Source organism: Pantherophis guttatus, chromosome 6 (genome assembly GCF_059756535.1).
Source record: "Pantherophis guttatus breed Tessera chromosome 6, ASM5975653v1, whole genome shotgun sequence".
In the NCBI taxonomy this organism is placed as follows: Eukaryota; Metazoa; Chordata; class Lepidosauria; order Squamata; family Colubridae; genus Pantherophis; species Pantherophis guttatus.
The window spans coordinates 12,742,781-12,756,532 of record NC_142068.1 but is presented as its reverse complement, the minus strand read 5'-3'; the positions used below and the strand labels follow the sequence as shown (position 1 = coordinate 12,756,532).

General features: G+C 41.3%; 1 protein-coding gene across 7 annotated transcripts in view; it reads left to right on the top strand.

Moving 5' to 3' along the window:
• The window catches only part of USP13 (ubiquitin specific peptidase 13), a 109,586-nt gene that overhangs the window by 28,969 nt on the left and 66,865 nt on the right, over nucleotides 1-13,752 (top strand). For 4 of the 7 annotated variants that reach the window (XM_034438924.3, XM_034438923.3, XM_087872497.1 and 1 more), the window contains exon 3: nucleotides 9,330-9,390. The exons of the other annotated variants lie outside the window; for them this stretch is intronic. In XM_034438924.3, coding sequence (XP_034294815.2) covers nucleotides 9,330-9,390 — 61 coding nt within the window. The remainder of the gene's footprint in view (nucleotides 1-9,329; nucleotides 9,391-13,752) is intronic. 7 annotated transcript variants of the gene reach the window in all.

Genomic DNA, 13,752 nt, shown 5'->3' with positions numbered 1-13,752 from the left:
TGTAGTATATGATAAAATGGATGAGCTTGAATTAGCAAAGGTTTTACATGAATAAGAAGCTGAAGGTCTGATTATTGAGTATGGTAAGAGTGGCACATGATTGAAGAAAAAGTAAAGTAAAATAATAAAAATAAGTCCATACAGCGATGAAATCCACTTACCTTTGCTACGGTTCGGGATTGGGAGCACACACATTTCTTCTGCGCATGCGCAGAACCTTCTGTGTTTGTGTACAGGGTCAAAAACGGGACATAATGATGTCCCGGTGGGTGGGCGGAGTCTCCCGCTGCCAGCGTTACTGGTTTGCGCAAGCCGGATAGATCCAGCTGGATTTCACCGCTGGGTCCATAGCCCTACACAGTGTTTCCCAAACTTGGGAACTTCAAGATGTATGGACTTCAACTCCCAAAATCCCACAGCCAGCCATGCTGGATGGGGAATTCTGGGAGTTGAAGTCCACACTTCTTAAAGTTCCCAAGTTTGGGAAACACTGCCCTACAGTGACTTTTCATCACACCATTTATGGTTGTCTGGGAGACAAAATTTAGCTTCAATCCCTTCTCCCTTTAGCCCTGTTCTGAGGGAAACACAATAAAATTAAGCTTGATATCACTCAATCCACCTCATAGGTGCTTTTTCAAGAGGCAACTGGACTTTTTGTTTTTACTTGAAGACATTTCACTTCTCATCCAAGAAGCTTCTCCACCATTTAGTCAGAACTGAAGAAAGCTTCTTGGATAAGAAGCAAAATGTCTTCAAGCAAAAACAAAGAAAGTCCGGTTGCCTCTTGAAAAACCATCTTTGGGACAACCATGACATGGATGACTGAGAAACTCCATAGACACCTCATAGGATTGTTGTTGTGAGGAAAATAAGAGGAGGAAGGTGTGTTGCATATGTTGGCTGCCTCAGAGTAATTTGTAAAAATAATAAAGGCGGGATTCAAAACAAATAAACAAATAGATGGCTCAGGTGGAAAATACACTTATTAATCATCTCACCTTACTTTCTGTTATTTTATAAATGCTTCCAGATTAATCATGCAGGTCTCTGACTTTATTCATACATTTCCTTAAGTGCTTTGCCTGTCAACTTTTGTTATGAAAGAAAAACATGTGAAAGGGACAAAAAAGGCAGAATTGCTCTGTGATTTTTTTTTTTGGTTTGGTGGACAGCATTTAAAGTCATCCCTCTGGAAATGCCACATTCTAAGTTTTTGGCAATTCACAGTTTATGACAAGAAACCACAGCCCTTTTTACATGTTTGATTTGTTTCAGCAGTGGCAGCCCACATTGTATAAATATAATCAGTTCTAAATGTTGTTTAGGGCATGCTTGGGTAGATAACGGAGTATTTTATTACCTGTTTTGACATTTATATCGAATTCGTCTTGGTAAGTACAGTTTCGGATCCTTCCAAGCATTTTGTGTTAGAAATAATTTCCCTGCAATGATCAGGTTTGTAGCAGCTGCCACCAGCGTCTCTCCTTCTCCAACTTTGCGTTATAAAAAATTGCTTTGATGGTATTGTAGCAAAGCACTTACAAATCTCTCTGGGAAGTTAAAAAAGGAAATATTGTATCTGCCAGATTCTGGAGCTTTAAGGAATTGGGGGGGGGGGCACCATGCCATCGTGTGCCAAAAGCGTGTGAAACATGTGGGGGGGGGGTTTGTGCACGGGGTGCGGGCGCATTGAATTATGGGTGTAGGCACACTCCTCCCGCTTTTGGCACGCAACAGCAAAAAGGTTAGCCTTCACTGCCCTTTAGCATTTCAAATAAATGGTTGTCCAGTCTCTTTGAAAGCTTCCGGTGATGGAACATCCACAGTTTCTGAAGGCAAGTTTTTCTGTTGGTTGACTGCTCTTTCCATTAGGAATTTTCTCCTTACTTCTAGGTTGCTTCCCTCCTCGGTTAGTTTCTATCCATTGATTCTTATCTTGGAGCTTTGGAGAATAGTTTGACTCTCCCTTGTCTTTGTAGGAGCCCCTCAAATATTTGAACTCCGCTATCATGTCTCCCCTAGTCCTTCTTTTCACTAAATTGCTGTAACCGTTCTTCGTATGTTTTAGCTTCTAGCCCCTTAATCATTCTTGTTGCTCTTCTCTGCTCTTTTCCAGAGTCTCAACATCTTTTTTATATTGTAGTGACCGGAACTGGATGCAGTATTTGAAGTGTGGTCTTACTAAGGCTTTGTAAAGCAGTACTACAACTTCACGGGATCTTGATTGCATCCTTCTGTTAATGCAGCCTAGGATTGCATTGGCTGGTTACAGTGCAGTATTTTTGGAAATGAAGATAATACTAATTTTAATTTACAGTGGTAACTTTAGATTCCAGCAATGTCCTTTCCGGTTTCTTAGAAATCTTTCCAGCAAGTTGTAGAAAACTATTGAAGCTATGTCCCAGCAGGTTTGGCTTGAAGATTGTTTACACATTAGTAGGAACTACTGGGTACATATAAACTTGTCAGTCACTTGACCACAGAAGCTAATGTACAATATTTACCAGTTGTGTTGGATCAAAGATGATTTGACTTGTACAGCTCTGTGTTCTTCTGTTACTGAGCAGACACACTAATGCAGGTGAAGGCACTCTGTATACAAATAGTCCTCGATTTACAACAATTCACTTAGTAACCGTTCAAAGTTACAATGGTACTGAAAAAAAGGACTTATGGCCATTTATTACACTTATGACCATTGTACCACGTGATTTATATTTGGATGCTTGCCAATTGGCTTGCAAACATTGACTCATATTTATGACGGTTGCAGTGTCCTGAGGTCATGTGACTACCTTTTGCGATTTTCTGACGAACAATGTCAATGGGGAAACCAGATTCACTTAAGAACCCTGTTACTTAATTTAACAACTGGAGTGATTCACTTAACAAACGTGGTAGGAAAAGTCGTAAAGTGGGGCCAAACTCACTTAACAAATTTCTCACTTAGCAACATAAATTTTGGGCTCGATTGTAATCATAAGTTGAAGACTACCTGTACATTTGGGTGCCTCCAACGTGAAATATATAGATATGTCAGATGTGTTCTTACTTTAAATAATCTTGGCGTCATCAATCACATCTGGAGAAATTGATCCCCGTTGAAAGAAAATGTAAGGGACAGTATCAGTATTTATTTTCCATAATTTCAATTGTTTTTATTTATGCATTCACTATTTGATTTGATTGCTTGCATCACTTTTTAGCGCGGCTTTCTTTGTTTAGCTAAACAGTTGCTGTGATTGCAGTCTACTTTAGACTTAATTGATAATAATTTATTTAATTTCCTGACTGGCTTTTTTTTTTTTTTTTAGCACTCTGAATATTTTAGGCAATAGAATGGTTTTTAAGCCTCCTTTAACCTCCAAAACAACTGAAAAAAAGGAGGCTAAAATGTTGGGCTTGTTTACTTGTGGAAGAGAAGGTCCAGGGCTGGGCTTCAAAAATGGGTGGGTGTGGCTATGGTGGGCGTGGCCTAGTCAGCCTCCTGCACCTGATTGGGGGGGGGCATTTTTGCCCTCCCCGGGCTCCAGAGGCTTTCATTGAGCCTCCGGGAGGGTGAAAATGGCCTCCCCAGGTTCTGGAGGCCCTCAGGAAAAATGGGCCTACCGGAAGTTCGGGAAAGCTGGAAATGGGCCCATTTCCAGCCTTCCTGAACTTCTTGTAGGCCCAGTTTTCACCATCCTTGAGTCTCCACACGCTCCCTATACTTACCTGCATCCAAAATGGGCCGTGTGGGGACTCCTGGGAGGGGTGGGGCGGGGTTGGTGAGGCCAGCCAGGAGTGGGATTTGGGGGTTCTCCCAACTGCACAGAATCTTACCTAGAGGTTTTCCCGAACCCCTGCAAACCCCCAGCAGCCCACCCCTGGGAAGATCTGTGTGAACTTCAGAAGAGCCTTGCTGGGCTGAAGGTTACCTGTGGACCACATTTTTGGTACGCTCACCTATTTTGTGAGTCTTTTTCATGGTAGCCAAGAGAAATAGATGCTTATGTATTTATTTAGTAATTCTGTAGTAATAGAACACTTGAGTGCTTAAATCCGTTGCAAAAACAATATGTCTGTGTACTATTCTAATTATTTTAGTTTAATATTAGGAAGTGGAACCACATTTGTGCCAAGAAGTAAACAAAAGACAGATGAAGATCTGATAAAGATTGATGGAAATATATGCGTTTGTAGACTTCAATCTCGCTACAGGGATGTTGGCATGCAGACCTATAGAGACATGAATGTTAATCAAAGTCAAGATAGTAACTATGATCACACAACTATGGCTGCCATCTTGACTTTTTTGACTTCTTCCCACATGCCTGCATGCTTACCCCACTCTCTACACCTCATGTAAGAGGTCTTTAAGGGGTGTGCATACCGTCCATGTCCTAATGTTTCTTCTATTTGTATCTATTTTACGTATCCAATCCATGCTTATACTTATTATCAAGTACGTTCTTGACAAATAAAATAAATAAATAATAAAGTAAAATGTAGCTCAGTTTTGAACTTTGGTGGACTTTGTAGGATTTCTAAAAAGCCTTCCATATAAAGGCTTGCTTTAAAGACATGTTTCCTTGTTTTCTTTGAGATTTTGCTTTCAAGATGTATAGCTAAGAGGTCTAAGCAGCACTTTATTTATTTATTTATTTGCAAGTATTTATATGCCGTCTTTCTCCCGAAAGAACTCAGGGCAGCGAACACAGGTAAAAACAAATAAACAGATAAAAACATACAATAAAAACCCAATTAAAACCAGTTAAGATCGAATGATAATAAATAATAACACCCAAGAATCTAAATCAGCCCATTTGTTGGAATAGCCAAGTCTTCAGGCCCCGACGGAAGGAACGGAGATCAGGTGCCGTCCGGAGCTCGGTGGGTAACTCGTTTCAGAGGGCAGGGGCGCCCACAGAGAACGCCCTACCCCTGGACATCGCCAGACGACATTGTCTGGTCGATGGTACCCTGAGGTGAGCAGCCCTGTGGGAGCGGACAGGACGGTGGGAGGCAAGCAGGAGATGGTCCTGCAAGTACCCTGGACCTAAGCCATTTGAATTTGAGTACCCTGGACCTAAGACCTTTGAATTTGAAGAGGAAAAGGTGTGGGTGCTTGCATAGGACAAATCACTTAAAGTTGTTATAACTTTTGCTGGGACTATATAGCTGCTCTATACAGTTGCAGAGTATAGTCTCAGGAAAATATCTTTTTGATTTACGGAGTTGCTGACAGATGACATGTATGTTCTGAAGCAATTTCCCCCCTTCAAATCTCAAAACTTGCACCATCCTTAGTATTCATATATGAACTATATATATATATAGTTCATAGTTCATATATATATAACCAATACATATTGAATTAAGTATAGGTGTGTGTATATTAAATTTAGGGCACAAATGTTTTCCACTTAGTTTGCAGGTTTGTAATGTAGGTTGAATATAGTTGGCATGCTAATAATTTATTTATTTATTTATTATATTTCTATACCGCCTTTCTCCTGTAGGACTCAAGGCGGTGTACAGTCAAGAAAAATATAGATACACAAACATCATAAAATTGCTAATTAAAATTATTATTATAACAACAAATAATAACAAAGAAGGTTGGAATTGGATTAGATTTAGATTAGATTGGATTAAATTAGATTAGATGTGGTAACAGGATTATACTCTGTCTGGATCCAATTCTTATCAGGTTTCCCAATTAGAGGCAACAAGCTCGAACATTTTTAATCACCTTTCATTAGTGCATTAGTTACATCACTTTCTGAGAAAACATCGTCTTAAAAGCAAATAATTTATGTCATAGTTTGACTATTATAAAGAGAAGGCCCGTGTCTTGTCTGGAAACTTAAAATATAAAATTCATAAAATAATTCATAAAATAATTTGGTAGCCAGGAGATCTTGAGCAAAATTCAAAAGGTGATATTTTGTATATTCTTAAGGCACTGTAAAGCTAAGGTAAAGGTTCCCTTCACACATATGTGCTAGTCGTTCCCAACTCTAGTGGGCAGTGCTCATCTTCGTTTCAAAGCCGAAGAGCCAGCACTGTCTGAAGACATCTCCGTGGTCATGTGGCTGGCATGAGTAAATGCCAAAGGCGCACGGAACGCTGTTACCTTCCCACCAAAGGTGGTCCCTGTAGGCGCTGTACTGGATGCCAATTTGTTTCTTGGAAAAATATAAATGTGTGATTATTCCCTTTAAAGCTCTAAATCAGGAGTGTCCAACCTTAGCAATTTAAAGACTGGTGGACTTCAACTCCCAAAATTTCCAATGGCTCGAGAATTCTGGAAGTTGTAGTCCACATGTCTTAAAAGTTGCCAGGGTTAGACACCCCTGCTCTAAAAGGTTAACGTTCAGGTTCTTTTTATAGGAACCTATAGATTCACTGACAAAATAAGGAGGGTCTCCTATAGTTGCTATAAGCTTGCCTACTAACTCTGGGTCCTACCTTATTTTTTTGGGTTCCCAGCTCCTTGGCATGTATTCTGCAGAATTGAGGGGCAAACATTTTTTTAATAGGAAAGTTAATAAACATGTTAGCTTGATAAACATCATTTTGAACAGGTGTTTTAATGGCTGATTTCAATTATTAGTTGCAACTACTTTGAGACTAATTTAACACGCTATACCATCAGCAACGGGTGGTCTAGCATGCTAAATTATTTGAAGTGTTGCTTTGTGTAATTATTTAAATTTATTGAGTGGTATTTGCTTACTCCCAAAGAACAGATTAGATCCTAGAGAGAACTCTACTTTTTAAATACTTTTATGGACGGGTGTTTAGCAGGTGTACCTTCACAGAAATACCATGATCCAAGGTCAAAAAATTACACCCAGTTTATACAATGGGAATATCATTCAGTGCCAAACATTGTTGATTTATTATCTTATTATTTATTTATTTATTTATTTATTTATTTATTTATTTATTTATTTATTTATTGGTTCAATTTATATGCCGCCCTTCTCCGGAGACTCAGGGCGGCTTACAATGCGTTAAGCAATAGCCTTCATACGTTTGTATATACCTGCTTAGTAGGGCTTTCGGCCCCCCCAAGCGGTGTTCTTTTTTATACAAAGTCAGCTTATTGCCTCCACAATCCGGGTCCTCATCTTACCTACCTCGGAAGGATGGAAGGCTGAGTCAACCTTGAGCCTGGTGAGATTTGAACTCGCAGTAATTGCAGGCAGCTGGCAGCTAAGTGCTATTTAACAGCGCTTTAGTCCTCTGCTCCACCAAGGCTCCTATTATGACTTTGTATGCCTCTTTCTTCAAAAAGTTGACATTTGTTGTAGTTTCCACTGACACGGATTTGCTACTACATTTAGCTTTTGAAAAGATGGCAAGAAAATAATATATATTTATATTCCAAAAAGTGATGATATTTTTGGAGCTTATGATCCAGATTTTATGTTTCAAGAGAACCTTCTCTATGTTAGTCCTGCCCAGATGTGATGGAATATAGTGCTCTGAATTTTAGTCAGTATGCTCAAAGTAATCCCAACAGAATAGCAGAACAACAGAGTTGGAAGGGACCTTGGAGGTCTTCCAGTCTGACCCCCTGCTTATCTGGAGTATTCCAGGCTAGAGAAGGCTCCACCAGGAGAGGGGAATAATATCCATTCTACCCATTTTTTTCAACCCATTATATTTGTCATACTCCCATCGAAAGCATGGTGGTAACCAATGTTTGGTGAAATGTGTGCACTTCTCATTGAATTTTTGTGATGGTGGCAGGATAAGTTGAGCTTCAGTTCTCATGATTTTTTTAGGGGGGAGGGGAAAAGGAAATTCTTAAATCAGTTACAAAGTCTTTGGCAGCCTTCTTCAACTCGATTGTCCTCTTAATGTATTGAATTGCAAAGTTTATCATCCTGAGACAACATGGATTTGAGAAAGGTTGGCGCATGATGTGAATGCTCTCTGTGCCTTCACAGGAATGAAACATATGACCAACAATAATATTTTATAACACATTAGGGCAGTGTTGGCGAACCTTTTCGGCAGCGGGTGCTGAAATGGGAGCAGGGGCACATGGGAAAACCAGAAGAGCAGCTCCCCGGCGCGCACGCGTGGGAGTGCCGGAAACCGGAAGACCAGGTGACTGGCATGCATGTGCGTGCAGGGAAGCTGAGCTTCTGCTTTCCAGCGTGTGCATGCATGCTGGTCACCTGGTCTTCTGGTTTCCAGCGCGCATGCACGCGCCCGAAACAAGAACCTCAGCTTCCCGGCAAGTGCATGCATGCCAGGGAGCTGCTTTTTCAGTTTCCAGTGCCCCCATGCGCGCAAAGACCAGCTGGCTGACGCGCATGTGCACGCTGGAACACGGAAGAGCAACGGACAATGCCTGGCGTGCCTGGAGAGATGGCTCTGCATACCACTTCCGGTAGGCGTGCCATAGGTTTGCCATCACTGCATTAGGGCATTAGTGGCACTTGGTTTTTCTGTTTGGGGACGAATCTAGGTTGAGGAGAACAACTTTCTGCAATGTGAATGCCCTTCAAACGCGTGGAATTTATTTATTTATTTATTTTATTTTATTTTATTTCCAATTTATATACCGCCCTTCTCCCTGAGGACTCAGGGCGGTGTACAGCCAGAATTAAGAACATGAAATACAAATATTAAAAACAATTAAAAATATATATAAATTTGGCCCAAAAATTAAAAATCACAAACCAATTAAAACATTTAAAAAATTTCTTCTTAAGCCAGCCCGGCTTGCTGGAAAAAATGGGTTTTAAGGGCATGGCGGAAAGCATCATTTTTGTCAAGGGATTTGTTTTCTGTGGAATTCTGACTGTTGAAGTCCACGTATTTAGAGGGCAACTGGGTTGGATGGCTGAACTTAGAGGCAGGATGAAAGCTTTCTTTAAAAAGCAGGTAAGTAAAAAAAAAAAAAAAAAGACAAGACTACCTTTTCAGGAGAGAATGAATCCAGTTGGAATACTTTCTTTTAAATCTCTATTAGGTCTTAGCCTCTGTGTGCCATGACTACGCTATCAACAAGGTGCAATGATTAAGTAGTGATTCTATTATCATGATCATTGTTGCTATTTTGAATTTGCGTTTATGACAACTCTGTGTGGTGCAATAGAACCAATTTCTGGTTACTGGAGATAATAGCATCCATTTTACACCAGAGAATCAATGGAGACTGCTTTTATGTGGGTTCCCACTTTTTTTCTGAATATATGGGGTAGGGGGAGACGACTTTGTAGCAACATTAGATTTTTTTTTTTAAAAAAATACTTTCTTCTTCCTCTTCCTCCTCTTCCTCTTCTTTTTTATCTATTTTTTCTTTCTTTCTTTCTTTTCAGAAGGTAACAGGGGCATCTGGTGGAGCTTTACCAAAAAGGAGAAACACCAAGCTATTTTTAGGTATTGTAAAGAGCTGTTTTCACACCCTTCTTCTGACTAACCTTAGGTGCATGCATTTTTTATGTTTTGAGTTTTGATTCACACCGGTTGAAGTGCAAATTCTATAGCTGATGGGGGAGGCTTTTAAATTTTATTTTATAAAAAAAATTATATAATTTTTTAAAAATAATTTTTTAAATAAATTTTAAAAAATCACTTTATAAGCTTCAGTCCTGTGGAGGGATTCCCTCCTTGCATTGAGAATTTCTTTAAGATTCATGTACTGTCTGTTTCCCCACCCCCCCTTTAATGTACCCTACAAACACTTTGCATGACTTAGTAAACTCAATCATGAATTCTTTCTTTGTGTTGCTGAAAAGGTCCCACGGAAAGAGACAGAACAAGGGAGAGACTAATTTCCGACTCTTTGCTTGTTGAACACAAGCCCTTTGTTCTCAATAAATCGATAACACATTTTCTTACCTTTCTCAATGCTAAGAATTTGGTGTGGCTTTTGTTGGGATTAAATGGGATTAAATGTGGATTAAATCCACATTTGCTTTTCTGAAATCAGCAGGGTGTAATTTGGTAGAGGTCAGTATATGTGCATATTTGTGCTTGTAAATTATCTGTTTTGGCTATGACCCTTTTTATTGTTAGTTTCCTCCTCCTCCTTTTTAAGAGATAAAGAAGCAACGAGACACCTCAGAAGAAAGGAACTGAGTGAATATATGGAAAATTATGGCATGTTTTGAGGTTTAGGGATCAGCTGGAGTAATTGTGCATTTTATTTTCTGTCACAACCCATTTCTTTCTCTTTCTCTCTCTCAATTTTTTTCATCCCATTTATGAAGAAATTTCTGGATTTTAGTAAGTTCTTATGTTCTTATGTTAAGGGTTGAAAGAGGAATTAAGCAAAACAAAATATGATTCATACCTACTGGCCGTGTTTCAGCTTCAGTGTAGAATTTATTTATTTATTTATTAAATTTATATGCCGCGCATCTCACTGTGAAGGGACTCTGCTTGCTGTGAAGCTTCAAAAGAAAGAGGCGGCAACTCTAATTTAGCATCACAAATATGCAAGGGATTCCAAGCCAGACTTTTAAGAAGTAAGAACCCAGGTCCGTTATGTGAACAAATCCATTATTTTTGCTTTTACGCTTGTTTGGAAATATTTAATCCTCAAGCTCTTTCCACCTAGCTCAGGGTTGTCAAACTTGATTTCATTGAGGGCTGCATCAGGGCTGTGTTTGACCTTGGGGGCCTGAGGTTGAGTTATACAGACTAGAGATTAAAAATAGGTTGCAAAATAGGTTGTCATTAACCCTAATGACAATGGTCATTAGAAGCAGGTAGAGCAGGGTCTCCTTCAAGGGTAATTTGAAACAAGTAGGGACAAGGCCCTGAGGCAGAGAAGAAGGTGTTCTACAATGATAAGCAGAAGCATTTTGGGACAAGGCCCTAAGACAGAGAAGAAGGTCTTCTACAAAGGTCATTAGAAGCACATAGAGACAAGGCCCTAAGACAGAGAAGGTCTTCTACAAAGATCATTAGAAGCACGTAGGGACAAGGACTTGACTGAAGATAGGGATAGGACCCTTAGGGATAGGACCCTAAGACAGAGAAGGTCTTCTACAAAGGTCATTAGAAGCACGTAGGGACAAGGACTTGACTGAAGATAGGGATAGGACCCTTAGAGATAGGACCCTAAGACAGAGAAGGCCTTCTACAAAGGTCATTAGAAGCATGTAGGGACAAGGACTTGACTGAAGATAGGGATAGGACCCTTAGGGATAGGACCCTAAGACAGAGAAGGTCTTCTACAAAGGTCATTAGAAGCACTTAGGGACAAGGCCCTAAGACAGAGAAGAAGGTCTTCTACAAAGGTCATTAGAAGCACATAGAGAAAATGCCCGAAGGTCTTCAGACAGAAGGATCTTGTTTTAGGGACAGGGTCCTAAGACAGAGAAGAAGGTCTTCTACAAAGGTCATTAGAAGTGTGCAGAGACAAGGCCCCGCATCTCCCCTGAGCTCTGTCTTCGCTGGCAGAGGGCTGCAGGAGGCCATCGCGGCTGAAAATGGGGCCTGGGAAGGTGACCCTCCTGAACTCCATTTTCAGTGGTGGGACCAGAAGTCAGGTAATGGGCCATTCCTGGCCTCAGGAGGGCCTCTGGGGAAGGCCGTTTTCACCCTCCCCATGCTGCTAGAAAGCCTCTGGGAGAGCAGAACTTCTGGTCCCACTGTGCTATCGCATGCCAAAAGCGGGGGGATCATGCGGACGTCGCGCGCACATAGGTGGGGTGGCAGGGCACGTTGAATTATGGGTGTGGGTGACCCCTCCACGCTCCCCCCACACTTTTGGCATGTGACGGCAAAAAGGTTCGCCCTCACTGTTATAGTGTATGGTCTTGGCTGGAAATTAAAGCACATAATTCTTGCACCTAATTGAGAATTGTTTCCGTAGAATAGCTCTGGGCAACGTTCTTCAGACCGAGAGAGAAATGCTGCCAAAATGCAAGGTCTCTTGAGCTAAAGTTGAATATGAGTATAATTAATGCAGTAGAGTATGATAAATGTAATGCAATTAATGTGCTTATTCTCCACGGGTTTAATAGAGTGAGTGTGTGTAATATGTTTTAAGAGCCTATGAGAGTGGGCAGCTCTAATTAATAATAATGAAACTCTTTTTTGTCATATTAAAAATGACAGTGTGATGGCCACTTGGATGGAGGCTTTTGTTTAAATTCTAGGTACAGAAAATGCAGCTCACGTGGCCCACCAGCATCTATTTTGGATGCCTCAAAATCTGGTAGAAGATGTGGGGCTGCCTTTATACATGTGCTTAATTTGGGTGAATTGGTGTCCTAGCACATTCATGTTCAAGCAAAGATGCTTTTATTTTAAAGGCAGTTGGATTTTTGTTTTTTCTTTTCTAAGACATTTTGCTTCTCATCCAAGAAGCTTCTTTGGATTGAACCGAAGAAGCTTCTTAGATGAGAAGCAACATCGGAAACTCCAGTTGCCTTTAAAATAAAAGCACCTTTGAGGCAAAACATAACCCAGGGTGGATGAGAACATAACCCATCCAGGGTGGATGAGAACCTCCACAGACATATATATCACATTCACGGTCTGCAGTGTTGCATCTTTGAACCAATGGTGAAATGTAAAATTTGTTACTACTGGTTCTGTGGGCGTGATTTGGTGGTGGTGGGGTAATGTGACTGGGTGGGGGTGGCCAACCTCTTCGGCTGAAGAGGTTGTAAAAAAAATGCTTTTAAAAGCCTCTCACGATCCCAGCTGAGTTGCCTGATCGACAGAGGCTTTTTTTCTTTTAAAAGCCTCTGACGATCCCAGCTGATCTGTGTGATCATCAGAGGCTTTTTTTTTTTTTTAACTTTTAAAAGCATTTTTTTCGGCCAAAGAGGTGGTAGAAAAAATGCTTTTAAAAATAATTTTAAAAAAGCCTCTGATGATTGTGCGGCTCAGCTGGGCACGGGGGTGGGGAAGGAATTTTTGCTACCGGTTCTCCGAACCACCCACCGCCATTGCTACCGGATCGTGTGATCCGGTCCGAACCGGGAGCATTTCACCCCTGCTTTGAACCCATGCATAGTTGACTAGCTGCCATGAGCAATCTGTGGTTGCTTAACTCACAGTCCTTCTGTACCTTCTCACAACACTTAGGAAGGACCTGGTCTTTAAATCCTGCACCATCTAGTTTTCCTCCCCCCCTAATATTTCCCCATTATGTTTTTTTGGAGGGGGGTTCAACTGAGTGTTGATTCATTGGTTGCCTGACATTGTGGAATTGACTGACTGGCTTGTCCCCTGAGTGTGAGACCATGTGCTAAAATAGTGAGATTGGCCCAAGTCAACCAGCTGGCTTTCATGCCTAAAGTGGGACTAGAACTCACAGTCTCCTGGTGATTGGCCCAAGTCACCCAGTCGGCTTTTATGCCTAAGACAGAACTCACAGTCTCCTGGTTTATAGATTGGTGCCTTAACCACTAGACCAGTGATGGCTAATCTTTTCCGGATGGAGTGCCCAAAGCATGCGTGCACAAATGCATGCGCGCCCGAACCCCCCAAATGCATTGCATGTGTGGACCCTGTGCATGCGCCCCATACCCTGTGCATGCGTGCGCACATGCCCTGCCCCCCGCGCATGTGCGGCAGAGACCCGAAGACCAGCTCGCTGGCAGGAGGTGTGCGCGCATGCACAGCGGAGCTGAACTGGCGCAATGGCTCATGTGCCATCAGAGAGGGCACTGCATGCCACCTTTGGCACGCGTGCCATAGGTTCGCCATCACAGCACTAGACCAAATTGCCGCCATCCAATATTTCAGAGAAACTCCCTCTGCTCAAGAGAAAATATA